Source organism: Pygocentrus nattereri, chromosome 1 (assembly GCF_015220715.1).
Source record: "Pygocentrus nattereri isolate fPygNat1 chromosome 1, fPygNat1.pri, whole genome shotgun sequence".
Taxonomy (NCBI): Eukaryota; Metazoa; Chordata; class Actinopteri; order Characiformes; family Serrasalmidae; genus Pygocentrus; species Pygocentrus nattereri.
This window is the reverse complement of record NC_051211.1, coordinates 25,570,982-25,584,963: the sequence shown is the minus strand read 5'-3', so window position 1 is coordinate 25,584,963 and position 13,982 is coordinate 25,570,982. Positions and strand designations below refer to the sequence as shown.

At 38.5% G+C, this 13,982-nt stretch overlaps 1 protein-coding gene across 4 annotated transcripts in view; it reads left to right on the top strand.

Moving 5' to 3' along the window:
* The window catches only part of znf384a (zinc finger protein 384 a), a 31,148-nt gene extending 17,278 nt beyond the window's left edge, over positions 1-13,870 (top strand). For 2 of the 4 annotated variants that reach the window (XM_017708492.2, XM_017708490.2), the window contains 5 exons: positions 612-836; positions 8,612-8,779; positions 8,977-9,055; positions 9,425-9,583; positions 10,956-13,870. In XM_017708492.2, the coding sequence (XP_017563981.1) occupies positions 612-836; positions 8,612-8,779; positions 8,977-9,055; positions 9,425-9,583; positions 10,956-11,387 (1,063 nt within the window). In that variant the 3' untranslated portion in view covers positions 11,388-13,870. The remainder of the gene's footprint in view (positions 1-611; positions 837-8,611; positions 8,780-8,976; positions 9,056-9,424; positions 9,584-10,955) is intronic. The other 2 variants (XM_037539690.1, XM_037539691.1) reach the window with 2 other exon arrangements.
* Positions 13,871-13,982: the final 112 nt, after the last annotated feature.

The following is a 13,982-nucleotide window of genomic DNA, read 5'->3' as shown; positions in this document are numbered from 1 at the left end:
ATAAACTACTACGCGCAGCCAACTTTCTACTACTTCATGAGGAAGTGGGCTACCGTACACACTGAGGTGCAATCAAGGCAGGTAGAACAGCAGAAAGACCCCCAAAACAACCATACATGGCAAACCACCAGCCAGCAGGAAATTGCAGTGGCTGGCAGAGGACGTGCAAGAAAGGGCAAGCAAGCTTAAATAAACGCCCTGACGAATTAGGCCAATTGTATGCATTGCAGGGGATCAGCTGAGCTGTCAGCTAATTGAGATCAGCTGATAACAGCTGGTGATGTGTTGCACCATGGTCCTGGAAGAATGTTGTTTCATTTCACTGTATACTTTTATATAGCTGAAATGGCAATGAATGAATGATCACTGCTCAATTTGCGATGTCCTTCTTGGTTCTGAAAGAGAATTGGGCAGATTGGCAAATCTGTGTTCAGTTTGTTCCGTACAAGTCAGTATTCACATTTATCATCATCTTTCTACAGGTATGTAGGTTCAGGTGACAGGTTAATTTACTTGAAGTTGAGTTTAGGAAAAAACACACTGATTGTGGCTTCAATCGTGTTCACGTAGTTCTTAATTACACTATTTTTCAACTTGGCTTGTCACTCCAGATGCCGGATGTGTGCCGTGACTTTCTTCAGCAAGTCGGATATGCAGATCCATGCCAAGTCACACACTGAGGCCAAGCCACACAAGTGCCCCCACTGTTCCAAATCATTTGCCAACTCCAGCTACCTGGCCCAGCATATTCGCATCCACAGCGGGGCCAAGCCATACACCTGCTCCTACTGCCAGAAATCCTTCAGACAGCTCAGTCACTTACAACAGCACACACGGTACTGACCTTTTCTTTTAAGTGTTGGGTGGATAGAATTTATTACATTCCTGCAACAGTGGAAGAATTACTGTATAACTTGCAGCACAGACTAAAGACTGGAGTTAGTACTGAGTAGTCTTGGTGGATCTAACCTTGTGTCTCATTTATCTAGATTTGTAGATAGATCTCTTAGTAGATTGCAGTTACTGTGACTTTTGTAAAGCTTTCTCTTTAGCTGTTTTTTAAAGCACAAATATACATTTTTGTTTTCTATGAAATCCTAAAAACACAGACAAAAATGTGACTTGATACTGAACAGCGGATTTAAAAGTAGGAAAGCTTTTAATCATTTCCTAAATTATCCAGTTGATAACTTAAAAATAACTTTACTCATCCATTTATAATTTTATTTCTGCTTTTTTCTGTCTAGCTGCAATAATAACACAATGAATTACAAAAATGGAACAAAGCCTACATAAACATTCAAATGCTATGGTAATGCTTCTTTTGTATGCCTGTGGGATTTACAGTGTTATTTTGCATACAGCAGTGGTATTCGTTATTTGAAAATTCATTCTTTAAAGGTGGAGTAGTTGATTTATTTTAGAAACATTTTTGCTGTATTTCTTGAAATACTCCTTACATCCTTATAACAATCAATAAATCAAATACTCTGGCAATAAAAGAAACGAAAACATTGTCTGTGGAGGCCATAGGACTGTAAAAACTCTGTGCTGTCATTTCGCTTGGATCATTTGGATGGCCTATCTGCCTGTCTACCTACTTACCTCACAGCCTGCCCTCATGCACGCATACTGCACATTCTCATTTTGTGCAAGTCTGTAGTCCGTCGTGCGTCTCTACACACACTCAAATGAAAGGTAGTGAGTTAGGTTCACAAGAATGGCAGAGAAAGTTACCCAAGTACCTACAAAAACTTGCACTGGCAAAGAAAGACAGAACCAGAAAAGGTTTAAAACAAAATGAGGTAGGATAGAGATAGTGGTCAAACCAGAGTGAGCATGGCGTGACTTTCCAATGGTTGTGAAGGCCTGAAGAGCAGTGCCTAAGTTACTATTTCTGTTGGACAGGTAATGATCTTGTTTGCTGTGTTTATGGAGGAACTTACAACTCCATTTCCAAAAAAGTTGGGGAGCGGTGCAAAATGTCAATAAAAGCAAAATGTGCAAATCATTTAATTAAAAATAGTACAAAGACAACATGTCAAATGTTGAAACTGAGAATTTATAGTTTTTTGAAAAATATTTTGATTTCTGTACCATCAGCACGTTCTAAAACAGTTGGGCCGTTCCAACTGGGTAACAAAATGCTGGTAAAGTTGTGTAGTAGTTGCTTGATAGCAGGTTAGTAATGTGAATGCGTATAAAAAAAGAGTCTTTTAGAAATAAAGATGAGGAGGGGTTCACCACTCTGTGCAAGACTGCACGAGCATATAAATACAAGCATAACGTTTCTCAGCATAAAACAGCAAAGAACTTTTGCTTGTCATCATTTATGGTATGTAATATTATTAAAAGATTTAGGAGAAATCTGTGCATGCAAGGGACAAGGCCATGAGTATTTTCTGGCCATGATCTTTCGGCCCTCAAGCGGCACTGCATTGAAAACAGACATGATTCTGTAGTGGAAATCACGGCATGGGCTCAGGAACATTTCTACAAAACACTCTCTATGAAAACAGTTCGTCGTTGCATCCACAAATGCAAGTTAAAACTCTAAAACAAAGACAAACCCATATATAAACAGTTTCCAGAAAAGCTGCCACCTTCTCTGGGCCTGAGCTCATTTAAAATGGACTGAGGGGAAGTGCAAAAGTGTCCTGTGGTCCAACAAATCAACAAATACTTTTTGGAAATCATGGACACCGTGTCCTCCAGGCTAAAGACCATTCAGCTTGTTATCAGTACACATTTCAAAAGCCAGTATCAGTGATGGTATAGGGGTGCATTAGTCCACATGGCATGGGTGACTTGCACATCTGTGAAGTCACCCTTAATGCTGAATGATATATACATTTGCTGCCAGATGACATCTTTTTCAGGAAAGGCCTTGATTATTTCAGCAAGACAATGTAAAACCACATTCTGCATGTATTACAGCAGCATGGCTCCATATTAAGTGTCTGGGTGCTAAACTGACCTGCCTGCAGTCCAGACTTGTCACCAGTGCTAACATTTGGAGCATTATGAAATGAAAAATATGACAAAGGAGACCCTGAACTATTGAGCAGCTAAGATATTATATCAGTGAAGAATGGAACAGCATTTCACTTTCAAAACTACAGCAGCTGGTCTCCTCAGTTCCCAAACGCTTACAGAGTGTTGTTAAAAGAAGAGGTAATGAAACACAGTGGTAAACATGTTCCCGTCCCAACTTTTTTGGAACGTCTTGTTGGCATCAAATTAAAAATAAGCATTTATTTATTAAAAAAAAAATACAAACTTAAGATGCTATCACTGGCCTACCTCAAGGTGGTGCTTTAGCAAACTGTTTCATCCAGTTGATCCTTTAAAGCCTTGCAACTGCAACTATGTCCAGGATACCTCTGAAAAACTTTACAAGCATATTTGTAAATCTGCAAAACTGTTGTAGGTACCAAGAGTTTGATGGAAAGAGTAAATTGTTACTCATTTTTCAAAGTGAAGACAAAAGAGACTTGTAAGATGTCAATTGGTGCATAGAAGACCACTGTTGGAAGGCATTTCCAAAAGAACAACTGTTAAACCACACATTTTGTTGCCATTGAAGCTACCATCAGCGCCATTATGGTGAGAGAGTAACCCAGCCAACATGGCCTTTTTGTGTAGCAAGTGTCGTTTAATGGTGTTTGTCCTGTGGTAGTCTGTATTGGTTTTGAAAGGCTTCAGTACGCTCTGTCGTGAGTGGCACAGTTGTGTGTTTTGTGGGAGTGGCTTTGGAAGGAGGGCTGAAAGTAAGGGGTGGGATATTTGGTAGAATTTTTTTTTTTTAATTTATAAAATCACCATGCTTCAGCTGCTACAAATGGAATAATGGAGTGATTTATTAACAACAAATGAACAAATACATGAGATTCTTCTCAGAGTTCAGCCATACTGTATGCGAGTGGCTCAAACATTCATAAGCTAATACTAATCATAACTAACGACTGTGTTTGATTAATGTCATTAGTCTTTAACAAATCAGTGCTCAGTATTTGGATGGTCTGTTAGTAATGCTGAAACACATGAAAGGTAGTGCAGTTAGTGGATTAGCTAAAGGCTGTTCAACCATGTCACTTAAGAAATGTTTTTGCTTTAACTGTGTATCAGTGCCTTAAATCACCCACCAGCCTACTTTCAAAATGATAATGTGATATAGTAGAGGAAATGTAGGTGAAGCTGCAAGAGGCTAATTTAAAAACGAACACGCTGTTTATGTAGAAAAATGCTCAGCATGCAGGCTGTACTGAACTTGAACTGAAGAATTATCTCAAATATATAGGCCCTTTTTTGTTGTAGACCATCTCATGAATCCCAGGTTGAGAACCAGGTTGACTTGATCATCAATAGTTTGTGGACATTAAAAATGTTAAGATTTATTTGGTGTGCAAACTGTGAAGTTAATTTTGTGCCAGAATTTTCAAATAAAATAATAAAATCCACTAGCTGTATGCTTCCATTAGTATCAAAATATCCAAAATATGTTGCAAATACAAATAATGAGTTAAATCAAGTTTTAAAAAATAAAAAATAAAAAAAATATTTTAAAAGATTTCTACTCATTTTCTCTCGTTCTAATATAAACTTATTACTTATTTAGCTGTTCTACAATATTGGAACTGTTCTTTTGCTTCTGGTTTTTGGTGTTTTTTAGTAGTTGTGAGTCTTAGAAGAGGGTGTTCGCCCATGCTCTCTATTGGCCAACTAATTAGTGACAGGTTTTCTGAACATGAACTACTCTGGGAGGTGCAGTCTGCCTCAAATATGGCCAAACATCTCGTATATAGAGTAGTATTGTCAAAGAGGTTTGCGCTGGCATGGTTTGAGCTCGACATTATGAGCCACGTTTGTCATATTTGAAGCATTTTAGCTAAACATGGCTGATGAAGAAAGCTGTACGACATTTCAGGTTTCCAGATATTTGGGCTAACTAGCCTTGCGGTGTCCGCTAAAGGACGAACTAGGCGATATTTGCAGCTGTTTGAATCAGTGTTTTTTAACCTTGATTTTGAAGACCTGCAGCTCCACATGGTTTCAGTTATTCCATGCCTTAAAACATCTTACTCAGCTCATCAACTCATTACCAAACCATTAATAAGCTGGTCAAGTGTGTTGGGGCAGAAATTTGTTAAACCTGCAGTGCTGCGGGTCGAGGGAAATTATAATAAGGTAGCATAAGTGAAGCAAATACCACTGATTACTGCCAGCTACGTGTTACTGCCACTGTGAGAAAGCTGATAGATGGTAATGTTGAATCACTACATGTTATGGTTAGCTGTTCCGTTCCGGTTGTTATGAAGGCTGTTTTGTCGGTCTTTTCTTGTTTCTACCCAAAGAGTTCCTTCATGTCAGTAACTGAAACAGGTGTTCTATTTCAGCACGCTAGTTTACATAATGCTGCAGCTCCAATCTCTGTCTTTACATTAATTCATTAAACAAACTAGATTTTTAAGCAATTTAGCAATCATTAAGCAATCATTACAAGGCTGGCTAGCCTAGTTAGTCCTTGAGTACACTGCTAGGCAAGCTAACAATAGCAGCTGCAACCTCAAAAGCTACATGCATTCATAAACAACACATTTCTTTAATGACCAAAATAACAGTTCGGTCATCTTACACAGGTCGACACAGGACCCATAAACCGGTGCTACATAAATAACTTCATAATGTCGGATATGCCAGTGCAGCACTGCACTCATCGCAGCACTCAGTACAACATGTGCTGGGGCTGTTCACGTCGAGTGGTTAGATATTTAGAAGAGCTGTCACTCCAAATCAGTTGACCAACAGAGAGCGCAGGTGAACACCCTCTTCTAAGACGCACCCCTTGTTAAAAAGTGCCAAAAGTCAGAAGCAGAAGAAAATGTTCAGAAGCAAAAGAGCGATTCCACAGGCAAAACTGTATCACTGAATAGAAATTTTAGTTATGTTGATACTCAATATTTTGCTTGTGGATTTTATGATGTAATTTGGAACATTTTGCAAAAAATGAACCCTATAACAAGCATAACCTTGCACTCACACACATGCACATCCATACACACATCCACACACCTTGTTTAGATTGTAATGATATTCCAGGGAATTAAGCCCATATAGAGCAGTTTTCTTTAATATCACATTTGTTACAGTAAACATTACTGAAGTAATTTAATTGATTCAGTATTCAATTTTTGTCTGAGAATTTTTTGTTGAGTCTTTTTTTTCTTACATTATTATACATTCATTTTGCGTTACATTATTTTTAATTTGATATGTTTACTTTTAAAGGTGTTTGAATATCTGAATCAAATCACACTGTTTAGTATATTGAATCAAATTGTTCACTTTTTTAATCAATTAAAAAAAACTGCCAGTTTTTATGAACCACACCCCTCCAATCGATTCACATTTTATGGCAGCTCCAGCTTAGGCTTGGACATTTGAATCTTGTAAAATACATTGCGGTAACTTTTTTTTAAATTGTATGTTGCAGTTTATTTCTTCAAGTAATTTGATGTGCATCCAATTAGGTGTGGGCAATATGGCAATATTTTATTGTTATTGTGATAAATTATGTCATAATATTGTTTTCTGAGCATGTAATAATATCAGTACTTAAAGTGCAACACTGATCAACAGGATGTTTTATTACAAAGAGCGTAATTTCTTCTGTTTAACTGAATTTAGCGTGTGTGTGTGTGTGTGTGTGTGTGTGTGTGTGCGCGCGCACATGTGCATGTAAATATACAGTGCCATCCACAAATATTGACACCCCATGAATTGAGCATGAACATAAACTGAACGTGAAAAGTTAAAACTCTTCTTAATTACCCATCCTATTAGTCTTTCGCCTATGTAACCACAAGTTAATAGTGTTGCCAGAAGAAATCATCTGCTGTAGAGGACCAAAAAGATCAAGCACATTCACTTTGCCAGGCTTTATTACTGCTATTAATATTAGTAATATAATCACTTGTAGGTAGTTTGACCAGAGGAGGATGGGTCCCCCCTGGTGAGCCTGGTTCCTCCCAAGGTTTCTTCCTCAGTTCTGAGGGAGTTTTTCCTTGCCACTGTTGCCCCTGGCTTGCCCACCGGGGGGGTTTCTGTACATTCTTACAGTCCTGTTGAAACTTTGTCTTTTCCGAAATTCTGTAAAGCTGCTTTGTGACAACATTCGTTGTAAAAAGCGCTATACAAATAAATTTGATTTGATTTGATTTGACTTTACTGGAACTTGCAGTGGCACTGTTTTCTATGGTCAGATGAAACCAACATAGAGGTTTTTGGTAACAAACACCAGAGGTGGGTTTGGCGTGGACACAGATAGCCATGCAGAAAATTACCTCCTCATAGTGTGAATGGATTTGTAGGAATGAAACAAAACTTGACTGCCTCAGCCAGGAAGCTTAAACTGGGTCATAGTTTGGATCTTCCAGCAGGACAATGAAAACCTCAAAGTAAACCTCAAAGTCAACACAAAAATGGTTCACTGACCACAGTATTAAGATTTTGCCATGGCTATTCTACTTCTCTGACCTAAACCCCATAGAAAACCTGGGGGATGAGCTGAAGAGGGGAGTCCACAATGCAGACCTTGGAATCTGAAGGATCTAGAAAGGTTCTGCATGGAGGAATGGTCTCAGATCCTTTGCCGTGTGTTCTCCAGTCTAACTAAGCATTATAGGGAAGACTCAGAGCTGTTATGAAATGAAGGGGTGCCAACAATTGAGGCACACACAGTTTAGTATTTTTAATCATTGTACTTCAAATAAAAGTTAGATTTTTGTTAATATTTTCAAGGAAAGATCAAAAGAATAAGCCATAACAAATGTTTTCCAGCCTGTTTTGATAATATTTACCAGGGGTGCCAATATTTGTGACAGGACCTGTGTGTGTATGTGTATAGTTACTTCTCAAGTTCTCTACTGCTCGTTTTATCTATCTTGTGAGATTATCTCCCATCTTACGAAAACGTCATTTGTGTCTAATAAGTTGATGTACCTATAATTTACCTACTTTATTTTTTTGTCTTTTGTCCTGTGTGGTCATTTTCGCCTGGCCTCAACTATACTGACCTCATTTAACAGATCAAGTATCTTCTTAAAGCCTGTTTCTGCTTCTGTCTGTCATTGCCATAATGGTTGTCTCAGTAGCCTCTTGCTGTTGTGTGTGTGTGTGTGTGTGTGTGTGTTTTAAACTCATTGACATGTGTGCCCCTTTAGTGTGCTGTCTCATTTACATCCTGTTGCTGTACCATAGCATGCTGTTGTGAGCCATATTTCAGTCTCCATAACATCTAGGCTCCAGAAACATCTCTGACCTGACCTGGTAGTTCACTGTAGTTAGGGAACGAAGGGTGGAAAGAGCAAGAGAGAGAGAAAGAATGAGAGAGAGACCAGGATGATTGTGCATTGTGTGTGTGTTTGTGTACTGCGTTTCGTAACTCAGACACAGAACAGAGCACACTGACAAACTACAAGCACATTTCATGCTACACATTTTGTGATCTTATGATTTGATACATAGCTTGAGTGGTTTTTATAAATCTCTCTCTCTGTTTTCTCTCCTTCTCTGTCTCTCTCCCTATATCCCTCCCTTAACTCCTTGTTAGAAACCACACAGAGAGCAAACCGCACAAGTGCCCCCACTGCTCCAAATCGTTTGCCAACTCCAGCTACCTGTCCCAGCACATCCGCATCCACAGCGGGGCCAAGCCGTACACCTGCTCCTACTGCCAGAAAACCTTCAGACAGCTCAGTCACTTACAGCAACATCACAGGTAATGGCCAGGGACAGCTAGATTTAGGATCAGTGCATCTTGATACTCCATCTCCATCTGTCTTCCCTCTTTCTCCATATTTGAAGCGGTTATAGCTCATGTTTTGTTTATTTTTTTGCCCCTGATGCTCAGTCAGAAAGTACTAATGGAACTTTTCTGATGAATGTTTTGAAGTTCATTACTGTTTTATTTTATAGGATCCACACTGGTGATCGGCCATACAAGTGTTCTCATCCTGGTTGTGAGAAAGCCTTCACTCAGCTCTCCAACCTCCAGGTAACTTCTTTTCTTCTTTCTTTATCATACTGCTCCAGTCCTGACTGATGAGACACAGCACTGCAGAGATATGCAATGAACATCATTAATCACACCTGAACTCATCAGTTAACTAGGCCGTTTGTACGTTGACTTCGGCCTTTCAGAGGAACAACTCTTATTCTCTGCTAACTGTGGTGTGCCAGGAACAGGATTCAACACTTCTGATGTAGTATAATGAAAGATTTTGAGGTCAAGAGGAGCTCAAAAAGCACAGTTTCTATGAGATTCTGAAATGAGAGTTTAAATCCCAGCAGCTCCAGTCATCCTGACAAGGAGGCTCAAAAATCAAGGTGGTCATTTTTTAATTTTAATTTTTTTTTTTTACAGTCTCATCGCAGACAGCACAACAAGGACAAGCCGTTTAAGTGCCACAACTGTAATCGTGGTTACACGGATGCAGCTAGTTTGGAGGTTCATCTGTCTACACACACAGTAAAACATGCCAAACTCTTCTCTTGCGGCCTCTGCAACCGAGCATATACCTCTGTAAGACCTTTTTCTTGTTATGTCTTGTTACATGTGTTGTTTTGTACAACTTATGAAACATGGCTAGACGGCAAGTGTAGAAGTTGTCTTTTAATCTTTTGACCCTTTATCTGTATATAAGTGGACCTCTTATAGATGCCTTTTTTGTGAGGTTGAGCCAGGCAGTATACTGATAAACCCACAGCACAGAGGTGCTCTTTGTCACATCAGCTAGGTTAACTGCATTATCTAGTAGAATGTTACGTGTGAAGAGGATTTGTAGCTGATGTGACAGTAATTGAGGTAAAATGTAACATTGTTAATTACTTTGGCAGCATTCATACAATCAGTAGATCATAACATAATTATGATTATTATGATGATTAAATAAGTGGAGCCAGCAAGAAGGGTGCATTGGCACTGCGTTATTAACCAATAATAGATGATTGTCTCAAAGCATCGCTAGTACTTAAATGTGGCTTTTCCCAGCCATACACTTTAGTAGCAAGACCACTTCACACAGAATAGGAAAATAAATGATCCATTGACAGTGTAAATTGCCATCTCATGTCAGTGGTAATGTTTGCAGACTACCTGTTACTACATCATTGGATTTAAAACCAGAGTGACTTTAAATTACAGGCACGCTTTGTGATTTGAGCTAACTTTATTCAAATTATACTCTGTTGAGAGATTAGCTGTGATTGGCGACTGGCAGAGAGATAGACTGTAACCTTAAATTAAACTACTAATTCAATTGAGTTAGTTATGCAGCTTCAAAAAATATATTCACAAAATAGAATTTTTTTAAATGAGTGTTCGTACGATAAATGAAAAGTCTGTAGAGAGTTACAGTTTTCAAATACTAATACTTGTGTAGGTCTGTGTCCATGTGCAGTTTTTGTGTTGAACTAGACTGTCAGGCATGTAATAACATTAAATGGTTGTGGCAGTTGTATAAAGTCAGTATAATATCCAAACACTTGTGCAAGTTTAGCGTGTTTTATAATCTTTTCTTATTAACCTGGGATCGCCAATCCTGTCTGTTGCCTTATTCTAGGGTTTTGGCGGAAAAATTCTGGATGTTATGTTTGTTAAACCTCTGATAACCAGAGTAGTCTATGCCATGCTATTCTAACCCTTACAGCAGTTGTATCTGAAAGAAAACTGTTTTTAAGTTTATTCGTCCATAAACTATCATAGACATTAGCTGTAATGACTGCAAGCTAATTAATGAAAATGTGCAGAGTGGTCAGATTTGCTTGTATTAGTGCACGTTGTGCTTCGTAGTTATTTGCAGGATGTTCAGATTAAAATGAATTCATTTTCTGTGCATTTACTTTGGTTAATATCTTGGCCATATGTTTTGTCTGCTGCCATCTTTTCTTCATAGGAGACGTATTTAATGAAACACATGCGGAAACACAACCCCGATCCACTGACTGTAGCGGCTGCCGTAGCCGCACAGCAGGCCCAGCAGGGTCAGAATCCAGCTCAGGCCCCAGGTAGCGGGGGTGGTCGGGGCAGGGGCCGAGGCAGGGGTACTGGAGCTGCTGCAGCTGCTGCTGCTGCTGCAGCTGCTGCTGCTGCTGCTGCTGCTGCTGGAGCAGGGGCCCAGGCACAGAACCAGCCCAATCCCAACCAACCAAGCGGCTACCCAGTCACAGAGGGAGTTCCCTGCCCCTTTGACCTGCACCAGTACAAGACTGTATCAGCTGGAGAGATCCAGTACAAGCCGGTCAGCGTGGCCGACTTATCAGCCCACAAAGACCTTTGCCTCACGGTCTCCACCTCCGCCATCCAAGTGGAACACATGAACTCATAAAGGAGCAAGGAGAAATGGAAGGGGAGCGTGAGTCAGGGATGGTGAACTATATAATAAAAAGAGAAAGGAGAAAAATGAGAGAGAAACTACACTGCCTTGGGATGGGAGAACAGACAGAAGCTAAACCCTGTATATAAACAGAATGAGGCACAACGAGAGAAAAGAGAGACTGGGAGATGAAAGGAGTAGTACATAAGTCATTCCATGTCAAACCAGCTGAAGAAAGGTTTTCACTCAGATCACAGAGCTTCTTTCGAGCTGCTGCAAATAAAGACAAAAGTGATGTTGAAGTCACTGAAACGTTAATTAGTGAAAATATTTATTGGGTGTAAAGAAAAGTTTCATTTATTACTACCAAAATTGGCCATTTTGTTTTCAGACGTTTCTTTACTTTCCCTAAAGTACCATAGCTTGACAATAGCTTGGTCAGTATATAGTAATGTTAAAAAGTCAAAATAACTCAAAACCAGCGGACAGTACCTTTTATTTTTGCACTAATTTTAACAGCATATGGATTCATTTCCGTATCACTGAAACACTTGTCTTTATCATTTCCTTTTATTTCTTGTATCTGTTTCTGTTCCTATTTCTGTTTCTGAATTAGTGTTATCATAAAAGGTCAGTCAAGCTCTGTCAGGTCTTGTTCATTGGCATAGATATTTGAATAAAAAAAATAAACTTGCTATTTAACATCCCTTTTAGTTTGGAACATTTCAGTAATAGGAAGATGCTACAATGCACTGTTTGAAATTGTTGAATTTATAGAGTGATTTGCAGGTTTTAGGAGTTCCTTGATTCTTCTTTGCATTCAATGAATGTTTTCACAGAAAAAATGACAAATGTCTAAACGGATGAAAAAATGCTGTAATGTTCTTCTAATGTAGTGGCTCTCAAGATTTGCGACAGATGCCTAAGTGTCCCTGTGTTTTTGAAACTACACATGAACTGTCTGTCTTGAACTGCACAGCAGCGTTCCAACAAAGGTCTCAGGCATTCATAACGCCATTTGGTCCATCTTTTCCCCAGTAACCTCATATTCATACTTTTATTCCCTGTTTTTAAATGGCAGTAAATGCACACATTTCAATGTTTCACGTCAACCTTCAAGCATTTATAAGTAAAGTTTAAGTAGAGTATGAGTAAAATCCTCAGTAGTACCTGCTTAATTATTGAATCTCATTGCAGGTCAGTAGAATGGATTTGGAGATTGGACTTTGCCAAGGTTTGAGAAAGGTACCAAACTGGTATAATCTTATATCTTTCATTAGAAATGGGAATTCTCCCTGTAACAAAGATACAATATCCAATATCTAGTTACTGTATATCCAAGGCAATGTCTTTATAAGGCTACTTTATAAGATAACGTGAGCTTAACTGTTTATGTTGTCTGAATATTTGCCAGTAAAAGTTGCCATGTTATAGCTTGCACTTGTTTTCAAGCTACCATAAAAACAATAATGTTATGACTGCTTTTATGAGCCATCATGTCTCCTTGAGATCTGTTCTGATGCTGTTCTGAGGGGGGCCAGTGACAGAGTTCAAGTACAAGTGTTATCTGTTTGTTACTACCAGTTATGATCTGAGAGAAAGAATGTTCTAGACTGCACTAAGATGGAGGAAGGCAAAATATTGTTTGAGATACAGCACTTAAATGAAACGTATACTTTGTTTTTCATCATTTACATTTTAGTCATGTATCATATTTATGTATTTTTCTATTGTCTGTCACAATTGTGTGTGTTTGTGAATGTGTGTATCAGAGAACGTGTGAAGAGATGGTTGAAAGAGCATGTCAGTGGGGAGGGAGCTAGGCGAGTTAACGTATGAAAATACCAGAACTTGTCCAGGTTTCTTTTTTTCCCTTTTTTGTCATTGAGTGTAGTCATTATGTATCCCTCTCCAGATTATTTTTTTTTTTGGATGGAGAAGAGAGATGAAAATGAACTATTGGTGCAGATTTTGTTACCAGGTACTATTTAGTAGTGTGTTTTTTAACTTTTAATACCAACTATTACTGATTGTTGCTTTTAGTTATGCAATTATCATAATTATCCTTCATTATTGATTGGAAATTACTGTACATACACATAGAGAAGACATTTTTTCATTTAAAGAAAAGGGAAGGATAGTCTCTCTGCTCCTGTTGAAATGCAATTTAAAAGAAAAAGTATTAAAATTAACATTAGAGAACAGGTTACAGAATGATAACGTATTTCTGAGCCATCCAATCACAGACTTTTATACTGCACTTCCACTTGCAGTAAGCAGACTGCTGTTTGGCTGGGTCTTCCATGTGTAATCCTTGTTGTATCTCATTATGTGTCTTTGGAAAATAATACAGTTCTCAATATTAATTAATGTCTCCTACTACTCTTGTTAACTACTCTTTATGCTGACTTTGCTGTATAAACCATGCTCATTCATCTAAATAACTGTTTCACCTTATATGAATAATAAAAAAAGAAGAGACATTGCATTGGTCATTGAAGACTAGTGCTGTCAGTTTATGGTTAGCACTTAAAAGCAAATGGAGATGTAATTTCTTATGTGATCTCACTATTCCTGAGATCATAATCAGTTTAGCCCCTTTTACTT